Consider the following 15,673-nt stretch of genomic DNA (forward strand, 5'->3'; position numbering starts at 1 on the left):
TTTAAAGTTAAAGTCAGGATCTCCCCCTCAACCTTGTGATATAGCAAGAGCTAATTTATATTATTTTCCAATTTTCTAGTTGTAAAGACATTCTGCCCTTAAAATATTCCATAACCCTGAAACTTATTTTTTGGAAAATATTCATATATAACGGTTTGATTAATTATTTCAATTTACAGCTACAATCCTTTGACCAGCATGTGATTATTGCATATAAATATATGCGCGTGTCTTCTGAAACATGCATAATTGGACTTCTTTTATATTTAAAAAAACAAAGATAAGGCATTAGTAGATGTAACACAGCTCTCACTGCTAAATCACAGGTGCCTATGCAGACATGAGGTTTGTAGCTGTGCAATGTTGCTTACTGTAAGACAACTTCAAAGCCACCCAACTCTGATTATCCCCCATTTGCACTGCACTGCACTGTTGGAGCTCCAAGTCACAAGTGACATAGCTCAGGTTGGAACAAAGAAACTTCTGGATACAGCAGTATGCACATATTTTGAACAGAACTTTGCCTTTACATGTATTGAGAAAATATAAACATGAATCTGCATTTCATTCAAAGAATCATTAAGTATAACATTCAGAATTCATTTGTACTCGATATTGATTTTAACAGTGGAAAGTATAAAATATCTGTACAAAAATAACAACCTGAATAAAAAAACAATTCCTCATTGTAAATGATTGTGATGAACCTATCATTGCAGAATGGCAGAGTAATTTGCTGGCCCCTAAAATATGTGTAAAGTATACGTTAAGAGGCTGTTTGCTGTAGATTGGACTTTCAACAAAGCAAAGGGGGAAAAATGCTGATAACATAATTTCCTTTTTTGCAATGAGGAGACACTATAGCCACATCATGAAGTCTGGGTGAACCTTTTGAATCTGTTTGAAATGTAGTGAAAAGAATGGCTCAATTTTGCGTGGGTTTGTTTTGTTACTTAGGAAAACAGGATTACTTTATACCACAGATTGCCCACTCACAGAAAAAAAGTCAAAGACCTATTATTAAAGACTCTCTAGACTTTGTATTACAGTGCCCAGCAAAAGTACTCATCCCTTTCTAATGATGTCCTATGTTGTTAAAGTACAAGTGATTTATACAGTACATACTGTATTTTATCAATACAGTTTTCTGAGTAACAAAGTCTGCAAAAACTGCAAAGAAAAATTAAAAGCTACTGTAAATGTAACAATGTTTCAAGTGAACAAATATCCTTCTGGCTCCCATTGTTTGTGGTGAATTGAGCGCCTCACTAGCTTTACATCAGAATCCTTCATAGTACCAGTCTTTGTTCCCTGTTAATTGACTGCCAGGTGAAATGTTAAACATTAAACAGCTTGAACTGCAAGGAATATTTGAAAATATCAGAAAATACCTGGAGTTTGTTGGTTATATAGAACTAAAACTGTAAATGCTTAAATATAGCTACAGTAGGTACCAAATCGCTCAAACAAGATTCTCAACTGTCCCTTCATGTCATTTTCAAATCACTTTATTCTGCTTTAAATATTTGTAAAGATTATTGGACTTGCAATTACAAGTACTGAACAACAATATTCAACCTTTAAACATAGTAAAAAGAATAAAGTCAAAACATTTAGAAAACAGAATACTTGTTATTAGGGATCATTCTATTTATAGAGAAGATATTGATCTATTTGCATACCATATGTTTAAAAATACATGTTTATTGATAAAGTCCTTATGTCGAAGACAAAGGAACTGGTGGTAGATTTCAGGAGGAAAAAGGTCAAACCTACTCCTGTCTACATCCATGGGAGTGGCGTGGAGATGGTGGACTCGTACAAGTACCTGGGAGTGCACATCGACGATAGACTGGAATGGTCTAAGAACATCGAGGCCATCTATAAGAAGGGACAGAGCCGACTCTACTTCTTGAGGAGGCTCAGGTCCTTCAATGTGTGTAGTAAGATGCTACACATGTTCTATCAGTCGGTGGTAGCGAGTGCCATTTTCTACGCAGTGGTGTGCTGGGGCTCTGGGATTAGAGCAGTAGATTCCAAAAGGCTGAACAAGCTCATCAGGAGAGCAAGCTCTGTCATTGGGTTTGACCTGGACTCCTTGGAGGCAGTGGCTGAGAGGAGAATGAGGTCCAAACTAGAGGCCATCATGGACAACTTCTCCCATCCCCTCTTTGACAGGCTGGCAGGAATGAAGAGCACGTTCAGCAATAGACTGATTCATCCACGGTGCGACAGGGAGCGCTACAGGAGGTCATTCTTGCCGTCTGCCATAAGACTGTACAACGCATCCACCTTGCGTCTTGGCAGAGGCAACATCGACAGTGACCTGTTTCTGGACTAAACGCATCTACACATCTACTGCTACATCTGTTCTCTTTCTTTTTCTTTTTCTTTTTCCCGTTTACAACCACTTTTTGTGCAATATATGCCAGGGACCTGTGCAATACATTTATATTTATATCTATAGTTACATCTATATTTATATTCATATGTGTGATATGAGTGTGATACGATTTTCTGTGTACTGTTCTGTTCTAGTTTGTTCTTGTGCGTCCGGACTGTGAGTAACTCTTGTATTGTATTGTATGTATTGTACTATTATTATATAATTCGTTACACTGTGGCTGTGTTGTGTGTGTTAAGCTGCTGTTGCACTGCAATTTCCCTCACGGGATCAATAAAGTATCTATCTATCTTGAGAGATAGTTCAGGTACTGTATACTGTATATCCCCACTTACAGTAACTTAACGTTTTTAGAAGTCTGAAATGTTCTCTTACCGGAGTCTCTGCCTTTGTGGTGGGCTGAGCTGTAGTGTAATGAGACCACCAGGTCTCTTGCTGGTGCCTCTCAGACACCCTGAGCTCATCCCTAAGATCAACATTCTCTCTGGTCAAGGCTTCCACCTGGCTCTTCAGCTGTCTATGAGCTGCAGACCAGTGGCATTCCCTCTGCTTGAATTCCTCCTGCAAGGCCCTCATCTGTTCCTTTAGCTGCTGTGGTGTCAAGATATCTACAGGTTAATAATCAAAGCAAACTGCGAATGACCACCATGATTAACATGTTGCTCGACCTCTTAAATCTCCTTCTCAGTGGTCAGTCATAAAAATCAACTAGTTATGACTTATGATCAGTTACGATTCATAATGTTATTCAACACACACCAATATAACCCATTGGGTAGTGAAATAATGACTTAAAAACATTTTTGTTGTTTGTTTAATGGTGAATGAATAATATTTCTGTACAAATGCATTTTACTTATTTCATCTTTGACTGCCTGTAATGGCAATGTTATATTCACCAGGAATAACAACACCCAAAGATTAGGTGTACTGAAAAAATAATTACGTGTTTTAGTCAAAATATGTCTTTGAGACATACAGTAGGCCTCTGAATACCAGCTGCAGAGGCAGCTTCAAGAATGCCCAGAATTGCTCAGTAGCAAACCCAGACCTTGCAAGACGTTCTTGCTGTTTATAGAGAAACCAGTTACAAAACAGTATGAGACTTTTCATTAGTGAAAAGAGAATCAGTAGGAGATCCTCCCTGAGAGATGCTAAGCTGAAGATAATAGAGCACATGATCTTAAGGGCTGATGTAGGTAGACTTAATTGTTCATAACCTGATCTTAAGATTTTACTTGCAGTAGAAGAGGAAGGACAAGAACAAAAAGTAGATTTTACAGGTGTTCCAGTAGGAACTGAGGGTGCAAGTTACAAGTCCGGATCTATTGGTATTTTGAGCCAGCTGGAGGTAGTGATGGAAAGGGTGATTCAGAAAAATACAAGAATAGGGAGGGACAGGACAGGGACTCAGAAATTTCACGATAGGTTGAATGGAAGCTTTTTTCAGATCTTTGTTGATTTTACACAGCAATGTCATCTGAATGGATAAGGACCTATTGTTTCAAATTATGGCCCAAAAAAGAAGCAGCTACCAAATTTGGAAACTGTGGAGGAGTGATCAGAAGGAGAAATGAAGGTAAATACAGAAAGCAAATGGAAGGGCTGTAACTGTAAAGACATTTTGGAGAGAACAAGACTCAACATAAGAAAAAGACAACCCTTTCCAGTTTGCTAAAAAAATAAGTGCTACAAAGTTCTACTTTGCAGTTTTAAGTAAGATTGGTATAAGTTTCACACTTGAAAAAATGTTAAATAAAAACCACCCATGGGGTATAATCTGCATGGCATAGTTGAGGTGACCCAGCAGAAGTAACAGAAGTTCCTTATGTGCGAAACCTAACTGACACAAAATGGAAAGATACAAGTGGATGTGGTCACGAGGCAGAAGACTGCAAGAGTTTTGGAAATGTGAATGATTCTGAGGATGTTGTGAGTTGAGCACGTAGACCTGGGTTTAAACAGGTAGAGCGCAAACAATTATTGCATTGTGGAAGAAAGAAAGTCTGCAGAGGCAGACTAATCTGTTGACTCCCTACTGTTTGTGTGGCTGGAACGGGTAAGGATAGAGTACTAACTTCTGGGTGATGCAGTTCCTGCAGGCTCTGAAATATGACTAATCACATGACGAATGTATTGAGCTGTTGACAGTTTAGGAATATGACATCTGTGCCATGGTGGAGAGGAAAAGAAAAACTCTCACTGGCAGAAATAAACTTCTGAGTGTCCTTGTCCTAGGTATGCTCCCTCCAGGCAGCCAGGTATATGATTGAGTATGGGCACCAATTCAGTACAGACCCGTACAGACTGTAACCTAGAATGAGATGCACTGACCGAGATGCAGCAGCAGCTTGAAGATACCTGCATATAAGCAGGTAAAGTTAAAGTGATGCAGGAACCATTTGCTGATTAATTCTGGTGAGCAGGATTCGATTTTCCTAGTTTTCCAGCTATTGCTGTATAAAGGAATTATGACATTGTCATTATTGTGTCTTCACTGGTTGCCTTGGTGTCAAGAGAGACTTGTTGAAATTGAGATGAACTCTGAATAACTCTGAAACAAAGTACTAGTCCTGAGAATTACTTGTTGAAAGTAAAGAAGCATCACTTATTTGTGGACAATCACTTATTAGTGCAGGCCTAATGCAGGAACCAAATAGAGATGAGACAGATTGATGGTGAAATTGCTCATGGTGTGCTGACTCGTCTAATCAGCATGTTACTGCTGTATACAGTATATATATGCTGTATATTGTGTTGGTTGCCCAAAACAATTGAAGTTAATTTATTGTCTTGAGGAGATTTGAGTAGAAAGATTAATTTGTTGCTCGTGTGGAGGACAGATGGAAGAGGCCACAGAGGCAATTCTTTGACACCAGGTGACAGAGAAGATCTGAACTGAATTGAAGAGTTGAATTTAGCAAGGGAAAGAAGGGGATAACATATACTGCACTCTTTATGATGCTTTAGGTGAGAAAATTCAGTTAGACTGAGTTAGACTGAATTTGTCTGTTGTCATCTCTCCCAAACTTTTGTTTATAAACTCCATTTTAAGGTTTACAGTATCTGTTTGAGGTCCTGATTTTGAGAAACACTAAAACAGCCAACACTGACTGTCTTGCTTTTTGCAATTACATGTCATTTATTTAAGAAAGTGTGCCATGTTGCAAACTTTTGTTTAAATGATCTTCTTTCTCCTTTATGCCTAAGCATTCTCTTGGTGTTGGGTCTATTTGCAGTTTTGTAGAAACCTCCATTGTTCTCACCTGTAATTCATCAATATGTGGATTAGATTCTGACAATCGATTTTTCATTGATGGACATTCTTTGTAGCTGTCTCCCAAACTACAATGCTCAGTTTCTTTTTCTTGCACAAATCCATCCATTTTCTTTCTGTATAAACATAATTAAATTCAATAAAAAAAACCTTCATATCAAGTATTCAATATATCAACAAACATCTAAATATTATTCATTACAACTCTGCTTTCAATACTATAGTTTTTTTACAGTTTAGAGAGGGAGCAGATGTTTGGTAGGTATGTATTAACAAGTACAACAAAGAGAAAGGAAAAGTGTCAATGATAAAACAATTTGTTGGTCCATTTCACTGTTACCCCTCACTAAAAAGTGAAGTTCTGATCCAGAGTTTCAGATATGACGAGATTTCTTGTGAGTGCAAACCAAATACTGTAATCCTGAACCTGGGTATTGTCATTAGATAATTGAGACAGTCTTTCTCCATAAGACAGGGGCAATTTTCCAGATATGAAGGAAAAGCTGGGCAGAACAGGGCACCTTTTTGGGTTTTAGCATATTTGTGATAACAGTTATGAAATTTAATGTTTCATTTTTCAAGCAAAGAACAGCACTCTGTTTTGTGAAATTAGTTCAAATGCATTCATTATTAAATGGTGCAAAAATAAATTTACAGTTAATGAATGTCGAAATTATTTTTAAAACAAGTCTTTAAAACTCTTGGTTATACTTTTATCAGCAGTCACTGTTCAGTTTAACTGAAAAAATAATTTACCTGAGAAACTTCAATGCTTTCTCCTGTTCCTCTTTCATGCTTTTTAGAATGGAATTATCATCCGTCTCAGTCTTTGCATGCGGAAAACTGTGTCTCTGAAGTCTTGCCTGGGTTTCATTGTCTGTAATAATAGCAAGTATAAGGGAATATATTAAACTAAACCACATCATCTGCAGTGCACTGCAAAAGTATTGGAACATCAAAGTTAAAACTATTATTTTTGCTTCACAGTTAAGCAATTTGCTGTTTTGTACATATTCATAAAAATTTCAACTAGATTAAATACAACCTATATTTTATAAATAGATTTTATTAAATTCATTGAAATAATTGCAAGTTTGTATTGAAACATGAACAATTTTCAGAGCTTTAGCATAACTTAGCAAAATGCTAAAAAAAATTCAAGTAGATTTTTAAAACATTTTATCGGAAAACACATTAGTTGCATATTTTTTGCAGTACCAATATTTAACTCAAATGTTTATGAAGAGTTATCACTTTTGCTGATGTCTTGGATTAGTATTTCAAGCAGATTAGAACAGTATCAAGGGTTAGGAAAGTGCCTGGTTAGGGTTAGGGTTAGAAAATTAAATTTTGACTTCAGCCAGGGTGAAAGCTGAATTTCCTAATGGCTGAACTAAAATAGTATCATATAAGATTCACTATTTCCTCATTAACACCCAACCAAAAAGCTAAGTACAAAACACCACTCATCCTATATTTATATTCCCATTCATAATACAAATGTAACATTATCAGAAGCCTAGGTTTAAGGTTCAAGGGTTTAAGTTTAATCCTAAACCTAGATTCAGATTTTACCTACTACATTTGCTGAACTTTTGTTGTTTTATTTGATGTAGTTGATGTAGAATTTATATTTCTTTTGCTGATATATTTGGGTTAGTATTTCATCCAGATACAAATAAGCATTGAAGCTAGGGTTACAAAAACTACCTGCTTAGGGTTACTGTTAGAAAATCTGTTAAATTATCTCTTAAAAGTTTCATGGATGTGGAATTTAGAAAAATGCCTATCAAGAAAACATATACGACATATTTCCTCACCTGACCAAAAATTTAAGGCTAAGTACAAAACACCAGATATCCTATATTTATATTCTCATTCATAATGCAAATACTGTATCACATAATGTTATTAGGAGCAAGATATTTAAGTAAGGCAATAGTCTTACTTGTAGTAATCAAATAGTAAGATAATCAGCAACACAGCAAAATTTTGTGTGTAGATGAGATCAGATATATCACAGGTTCTTGATTAACAAGAATTGTGACTATGTCACTGGCAACTCATGAAAACTAAACCAATACTGTATCTACTGGGAAGAACCCACATTTTTAATTAGAAATAATAACTTGCTTGCTCAATTGACTTGTGCTTATAACTTCTTGTAAGAATAAGGAGGCTGCATGTGACACTTGTGTGTAGGAAAACGTTCTATATTGAATAGCACTAACATATAAGAGACCAGAGTGTTTCTGGTAGTAAAAGCAGTTACGAATAATATAAACCCCGTATGTTTCCTTGAGTACCACTGGTATGTTAACAAGAGATGTTATTCAGAAGCCAATGACACAACTCTTTCTACAGTATCTTCAGGCAGTGTAATACCCAGGGACTTGCTAATGTTATACCCAATCATAAAAAAGTGAGAAAACGTCTATTACCTTTAAGAATAGGGAATGTTTATAAGAACTAAACTTACCTACTGTATATGGAAACAATATCCTAGGAAATAGCCAGAAAGTCTTGTCTAACTTGTTAGAAATGAAATGCAAAACAGAAATGGATAAACATATGGCATACAGTATGATACTGTATAGTGATTTAGCTGTTCAGAAAGCTCAGAAAGTTCATAATAAAAGAACAATCTTCAGATTGCAGGTGGTAAGCATTTAGGAAAACACAAGACACTTACCACCTTGATTGTCTTCAGAGCTCTGTGATACATCGGATACTCTTCTCTGGGCTGTATGGTTTGTTCTAGTTTTTAAGCCAGAAAACAGATTTGATACAAGCTCTGAAGTGGGGGGAGTCAATTGATTTATCTTCCGGTTGCTGCTGTTGTTTGACAATGGTGGTGTCTTTCTCTTCTCAGCCTCCATCTTTCTTGGTGATTTGAGACATGGAGAAGGAGCTGTTATCCTATGGCAGTTAAAGTCCCTTATTTCTGTTTCGCTGTTGTTACTGCTACTGGTGCTGGAGAATGGATGAGAAAATGGTAATCGGTGAGGCGTTTGGGGTCTGCAAACTCTTTCCTCTGCCCCACTTGGTGCATCGCTGGCATAATCATCATCGGACAGGTCTAGTTTCTGATCAGTATGCCCCAGCCTCAGTGGAGTCTGGTGGATGAGTTGTTCATGGAATTGAGATTTGGGATCATCCTCATTGCTGGTGCTATCACTTGTGCTGCTGGGAGGACGTTTTATTTTTGTACTGCAAGTCTGGACTTCTCTCTCTTTCTTTGATTTTTCCTGGTTTTCACTTTTTTCACTACCACTGTCATTTGAGAGAACTGGCCCATTAAAAACCTTGACAATATGATCATTGACTTTTTTAAACCCAAGATTGGATCCTGTTTTATCAACCTGATGGTTGTTGTTTGAATATTGCTGGTCTGTGCAGATAAACTGAGTTCTCTCAGCAGGAGAAGTGATGCTTTCGGGATGTTGTTCCTCTTGAGGTAAGTTGATCTTTTTAGGGGTATCTAAATGGTTGTCATTTTCTGCCAAACACATGTGCTTCTGCAAGTCCATCCTGCAAGAGATTTGTAAACATGGCAGACTTGAACTTCTAGATCGCGTGGATGTTTTACTACATGGAGTTTTACCCAATACCTCATTTCCTTTGTAATTACTTGCATTACTACCAGCTTTATTTTGGATTGATCTCTTGCTTCTGTCATTTTGTTCCAAATTAGTTTCTTGGTCCAGGTTACTGTCTTCATTTGTAGCCTTAATCATGTTGTCTCTAGACTCCATCAACGCAGGACTGCTGACTTGTCGACTCAAAGGAGTGCTCTTCCTTTCACAACTTTTATCAGTGTCCTGCAGGATGGGTAGGGATCTTCGGTGTTGACTGACAAAGCTCACTCGCTTGAGCACCTGATTGAGGGGTCCCCTCCTGTGATCCGTCAGCACAGTTTCCTTGCTTTTTTCTATCCGTGTTATGCCTTCTCCCTTCTTCAGGAAAGTTTTCTTTTCTGTCTCTTTGGCTGGTTTCAACTCCTAAGAAATTAAACCTCTTATTAGTAGCATGGTAGTGGAAGCTTTCATCTGATATATTTGAATTTTATTATTTTTATCATGCAATTTAAACTTCTGGCTACATTTCATGTTTTGATTCTCACCATTTAAATGAAATGGCTTTAATCTTGCAGTATCCTGTAGACCTTTGAGCAACTTAGAAATAGAATTTCATATTCTATCACACTTCTCCATGCACTTTAAGGGGGAATATTTCAATGCACTAAATCTACAGACCTCAGAACAGTTTGGTTCAGTTTCAATAATACCTCATTTTCAAGGGTTAGTTTTGCATCCATCTGTTTTGTAGTGTAATATTACAGCTCAGCTTTATGATTTCACTTCTCTGCTATACATGGATCACTAACATTCTAAGAAATAAATTCACAGTACTAAATGGAACTCATTAACTTAAGGGAGAACTACAACAAGTCAGTCTCCCCACTAATCATAATCATTACTGAAATTAGACATAAATATCATAAATAACATAAAAATCTCCTTTTGCATTTGTCTCATGCATCCCTCCTCCAGCCCTTCTCCACCTTGTAGCTGTCCCTTTGTTAACTGTCTCTGAATGGAATTTGAGCCCCCCTGTCCTATAGCAGCTCCTTAACCAAGCAGGTTAAGCCAAAACCATCATACCTAACACTCAGATATTCACATTCACAAACACTCTGATTCTTGGAAGTTGGTATCCCTTGTGAAACATATAAGAGTGTGTAGCAGACATTTTATTAAACAAACAGTTTGAAACAGCTTCTGGAGGTTAGGAAAAATATTTTAGTACCAATAACAGAAAGAAAACTATTTATATATAAACAGAAAGTGCAATATTGTCTACAACAGTCAAAGCAGGATGTTTGGAAGAGGAGACATCTAACCAATAACGAAGGAGATAAAATGGACTATTAAAAAATGTTGTCATGATTACCATTCTGTTCTTAAACCTGCATTCCTTGGTTCAGCCATGTCAAAACCAAAACTTTCTTGAACAAAATAGAAGAACTGAGGATAAGTCTAAAAGACAATACTGTAAGACCACTCTTCAGTCTGTAAAGATATACAGGCGTGGCAAGATCCATGAAAAGTACATATAAACCTTTATATGTGTAAATACATGTAATGGTACAGAAACCTCACACTGTGTTAAAATTCATATGGGCATACTAAAGCAAATAGAAGTCAGAATTTTGTTAACTCATTGATTTATGCTTTTGTTTTTTTTTTATTTGAAAGTATCAACACCTATACTGTATTACCCTGTACCTGCTTATCTCTCTGCAGAACTTCCTCATCCAATTTGAGCTGTTCTTCAACAAATGCTTCAAAGGTTTTCTGTCTTACTCCAACTCCTGGTCTGATGGGTCTAATTGTGCAGAAAAAAATAATATTAAAATATTTTAAATGAATAGGTTCCCATTCAACATAATCTAATCTTAAAAATGTATTACTGAACCCTTAAACTTCATTCTGAGATCTGTGTGTTAATATATTTTTCCAAATAAATTCAGAATGTCACTTGATTCTCAAATGCAAAAACTTTGTATTTTCAGACTTGATTCATTCGAATTAGTTACTGTTATTATCCACCAATGTTGACACAAAAACTCCACACTACCACTTTGTTGTCAATTTAGTCTTGATTTTCACACAAATGTGGTATCCACTGCATAATACAGTATCTCACTCTTTCTATTGAGATTTGTGAGTAAGTTGTTTTGCAATCATGTCAGGGAAGCATCCAAATCATTTTATTATATTAATTATTTATTCTGTATTTTATGATGGCACAATGATTAGCGTTGTTGCCTCATAGCACTGGGGCCTTGGGTTCAATTTCTGGGGTGCTATCTGCATAGAGTTTGTAGGTTAACCTCATGTTTGCATGAGTTTCCTCTGAGTGTCCTGTTTTCTTCCCACAGTCCAAATACTGTACATATTGGTAGGTTAATTGACTTCTGCAAAATTGTCCCTGGTGTAAGTGTGTACCTGTTATAGTCTGTGTGTATCCTGCGATGGACTAGCATTCCTATCCAGGGTGTATACCACTTTGCGCTCAATGCTTCCCATGATAGACTGGGCTATTAAAAAAACACCTTGTTCCTGTGTCTTAAACCCAATCTCTAATTACAAGAACTTGCCTAAACCCTGTCCTGCTCAAAACCTTCCTGTGGCGTCCTCCCTGCCTGAATATCAGCCTTTTTTCCTGCCTGAATCAAGCCCTGTCTCCTGATTCTCCAAATTTTCTCACTCCACTTTTTTTCCCTTTATTTTTGGTGAACTCTGTCAGTCTCCAGAAATCACAGAGCATCTCGTATTAGATTGCATTCCCGCCTTTAGACGTGGGTGTCAGGAAAAACATCATAACCGCACTATAATAAAATGGTACAATAAGGTCTGACCTGCAGGTATCCACAGATGGTTATTAGCACCATGGAGAAAAAATATTGCATTTAAAGGAATTTAAAGCATTTTTTTTCATTCATCATTTCATTTCTCTTTTCCCACATAAACCTAAGTAAATCTATGTAGCAGCAATGCTTATTAATAAGACAGAATTAAGTGTTGCTGTGCTTTTCCCAGTGAGGCCCCATCTCTCTCTCATCTCTGTGGTCTAAGCCACAGAGAAACCATTAATGCTCTGTACTGTTTCAGGAATGTTTGCCATCCTGATAAGGAACAGTTCCCAGGATGGGAATGTGCCCATCTAGTCATGATGTATGGCCATTCCTGGATCCACGGTTGAAAGTTTTTCCAAGTGCTGAGCCAGAGGAAGCCCGTGCATAAAGACAGAATTCTGCCCGAGGTCAAGTCTGCAACAAGGACTTAGTGAACTGCTAGCATTACCGTGCATCCACTTGATCAATGGAACCATACGGTTGGAACTTTGTCGACATCTGAAAACTTTTATTCATAAGTAGCCACTACGCCAGAAGCAAACCATGTTTCTTCCCCCTAAAGAGTGACTTGCTTCGACCGTCACAGTCACGCCCTGTGCACAGAGAGTTTCCTAGTTCAGCCCAAGGTCCCTGGAGACCAGCCACTGCCAGCACGAAGCAGCAGAAAGTTCTCCTTCCTTCTCCCCAGGACTCCGAGCTGCACCAGGACTGGTTGGGACCGAGCCAGCGAAGCACCGATTGGATCGACAGAGCCAGTCAGCTGTTCTTCGCTGTTCGTGCCGGGAGATAGAAATCCGTACTGGATAAGTAAATGCATTTACTTATGAGTAATGTAGAATCGGTATTAATAAGACTGAGTAACGAGATAGTATAGCGAATGGTATACTAAATACCTGTACATATTCCTTGTTTTGTATCTCTTTGTGTTTTGCATCTCGTTATATATTCTATATCTTGGTAACCCTCACAATAAGATTATCACAGCTCAGTCTAATATTAATTAATGCCAACGGCAATCTGAAACAGCTCCCGACAATCATAATCAAGCACCTACCAATTCCCGCAAACAATGCCGTCTGGACTAATTACCCAATCACACTCCCCATTTACTACCACATCCCTGGAACGCCAGAATACTTATGGATTTTTAACCCTCATCACAGCTCTCAGTATTGGGTCTCTCTGTCTCTGTCTCTGTCCCTGTCCCTGTCCCTGTCTCTGTCTCTCGTGTGTTCCCTGCGTCTTTGTGTGTTTCCCCTGCTGATCTACTGGCTAAATGTCCTGATCTGTATTACAACTACGACTTTGGATTGCGTCCTTGTACTGTTGCTCTTCTGATCTTCTGGCTAATTACTTGCACCGGTTAATGACTACGGCTTTGGATAAGTACTCCCTATTATACTCCTGTCTTTGCCCCACATTCTACCTCACATGTAAAACCGCTTAGGTTTCATAATTTTTTCTCTTCCGACAATACAAAGATCTGCCATCTGTATCCAGGCAGACTGTTATATGTTTTTATATGCACAATTTTATGTATTAATAAATGTGTTTAGCGTATTTGAACCATGTATGTGTAATGCTGATTGTTCTAAAGATTGAATCCTAATAGCCATAAAGAACCACCTTGTAATTTACTGTTACAATTAATAAATTGTCCCAGTAAAGTCATAAAACTCCTACACCTATATAAACTTTCTCTATCCATAAATAATTAAGCTTTCTTTCACTGCTTCCGTTACATTTTGGCATACATACTTCAGTTAAATGTGATACATTAAATTATTTTGTACTCAGTCTAGAGCACTTCAATTAGATTTGTATTACTTTTTAAACCTTAATCTTGTTTTTTTTAATCAAATGCTTCACATATGCTGTGAGGCATATGTTCTATCACATGTTGAAATGTGAAGTGCTTCTATCTTTCGGGTTTATACTGTACTTTAATTTTATTGCTTCATGTGAAATACTTAAAAATCCCAATGTTAACTATAATTTAATATTGTTATTATAGTACACTGCAAAGCATATTTGAAAGAACAAAATTAATTTCCCAGTTTATCCTAGTTCAGCTTTAACTTTGAATTAGTTTCTACAGTGTTTGTGTTTTTTTATTTATGATACCCAGTATGTTATCTAATTTTGTACACACGCTAGTTTAATGTGCATATACTGTATGGAGCTTTCAGAGGCTGTGTCAGATATTCCCTTTCTGTGAATACTCAGCTTGGACTTTTACAAACTATTCAAAATGTTCTCCTTTTCTAAGAAATGTACTGTACCTCTTCCCATCATTTCAGTTGAATAAATCTTGAATACTGTTTTTTAAATGTTATATAAAATGTTCTCTGATCTCTATATTCTTTTCTATTGCTGTTGCAAGTGTTTCCTTTTTACCATATCTATCTTAATTTTTTTAACATGATGTGCTCAGAACATGCAAAAGTTTTTGGTTGACGGACAACATTTTCAACAGTTGATTGAACAAAGATTTTCATTTACAAAGACCTAAAAAGAAAATATGCACAGTTTAAATTTACTTAAGCATGAGTGTTTTTTGAAAATGTTTCTTCCTTCTTGACTACAAGCATATTATTAATTTATTCCATTAAAAAATAAGGTATTCATTTTAGTATTATTTTACAACTACAAGTATCAGACAAGTGATCAACCAAGAACTTACACTTGCCTCTTCAACGTTAATACAGTAAAACTAGCTTTAGTTATTTTCTTTAATCTCATAATTGGTTTCCTACCAGTTTCATGACCAGTGATCATCAGGATAGTAGAATATACAGTATGTGCACTTATACCTGTCCTCAGGGTTAACAGAGCGTCGTCTTTTTATCCCAAAGGGACTGACCAAGCAGGGCTCTTCCCCTTGTTGTTCTCCACTTTCTTCTTTGATAGGTGATAGGTTTCGGGGCTGGACTTCATCCTTTTCTGGAATATTCTCATCTAGAACATGGGACATATATAAAATTGAATCCACACAACCAGATATTTTTTACCTTTTCAGTAAACTGATACAGTGCATCAGTTGTGACATAAGAACAGCTTACAGAACAGATTTTAAATCTGTTTTAACTTTTAAAAAATAATGTATTTAAAAGCAAAAAGTATCTAGTTTAAACACAATACTATCTCGTTAACATATTTTTCTCTTTGGTGCTAATAGGCTTTCGTAATTTTGTTCTGTTTTTTGTCCGTTTAGGTGTTGCATAGTGTTTCAGGTTACAGGGCTAGCATCCTGGGTTTCTGGGTCTGCAGAAAGCCAGCCCCTGAGACTCATAGTTTTGTAGAGTATATTGTGTAACATTCAATGCTGTGTGTTTTGTAATTGCACTTTTATTGTTTGTACAATAATTTGTTTGTTTATCCATGTTTTGACTCTGATTACAATACAACACAGAAATGTAAAAGGAAAGAAAAAAAACTTTTTTGAAAAAAAGAAACATTTTTACTTTTCAACTTGAAATTAAACTCTGCTTTTTCCTTTGCAGCATGAGTGCTTATGCAGCTCCTCACATTAACAATCAGCATTAAGCTCATTTGTAAAATAGTGTCAGTT

The 15,673-nt window shown here is 36.7% G+C and overlaps 1 protein-coding gene across 1 annotated transcript in view; it reads right to left on the bottom strand.

Moving 5' to 3' along the window:
- The window catches only part of LOC148839486 (uncharacterized), a 75,077-nt gene that overhangs the window by 26,207 nt on the left and 33,197 nt on the right, over nt 1-15,673 (bottom strand). Inside the window, exons 4-9 of the mRNA XM_088935935.1 lie at nt 14,916-15,060; nt 10,970-11,069; nt 8,374-9,682; nt 6,438-6,558; nt 5,671-5,797; nt 2,780-2,995 (exon numbers count right to left, since the gene is read on the bottom strand). Of these exons, the coding sequence (XP_088792061.1) occupies nt 2,780-2,995; nt 5,671-5,797; nt 6,438-6,558; nt 8,374-9,682; nt 10,970-11,069; nt 14,916-15,060 (2,018 nt within the window). The remainder of the gene's footprint in view (nt 1-2,779; nt 2,996-5,670; nt 5,798-6,437; nt 6,559-8,373; nt 9,683-10,969; nt 11,070-14,915; nt 15,061-15,673) is intronic.

The sequence above is a fragment of the Atractosteus spatula genome, chromosome 2, assembly GCF_055471065.1.
Source record: "Atractosteus spatula isolate fAtrSpa1 chromosome 2, fAtrSpa1.hap1, whole genome shotgun sequence".
Classification (NCBI taxonomy): domain Eukaryota; kingdom Metazoa; phylum Chordata; class Actinopteri; order Semionotiformes; family Lepisosteidae; genus Atractosteus; species Atractosteus spatula.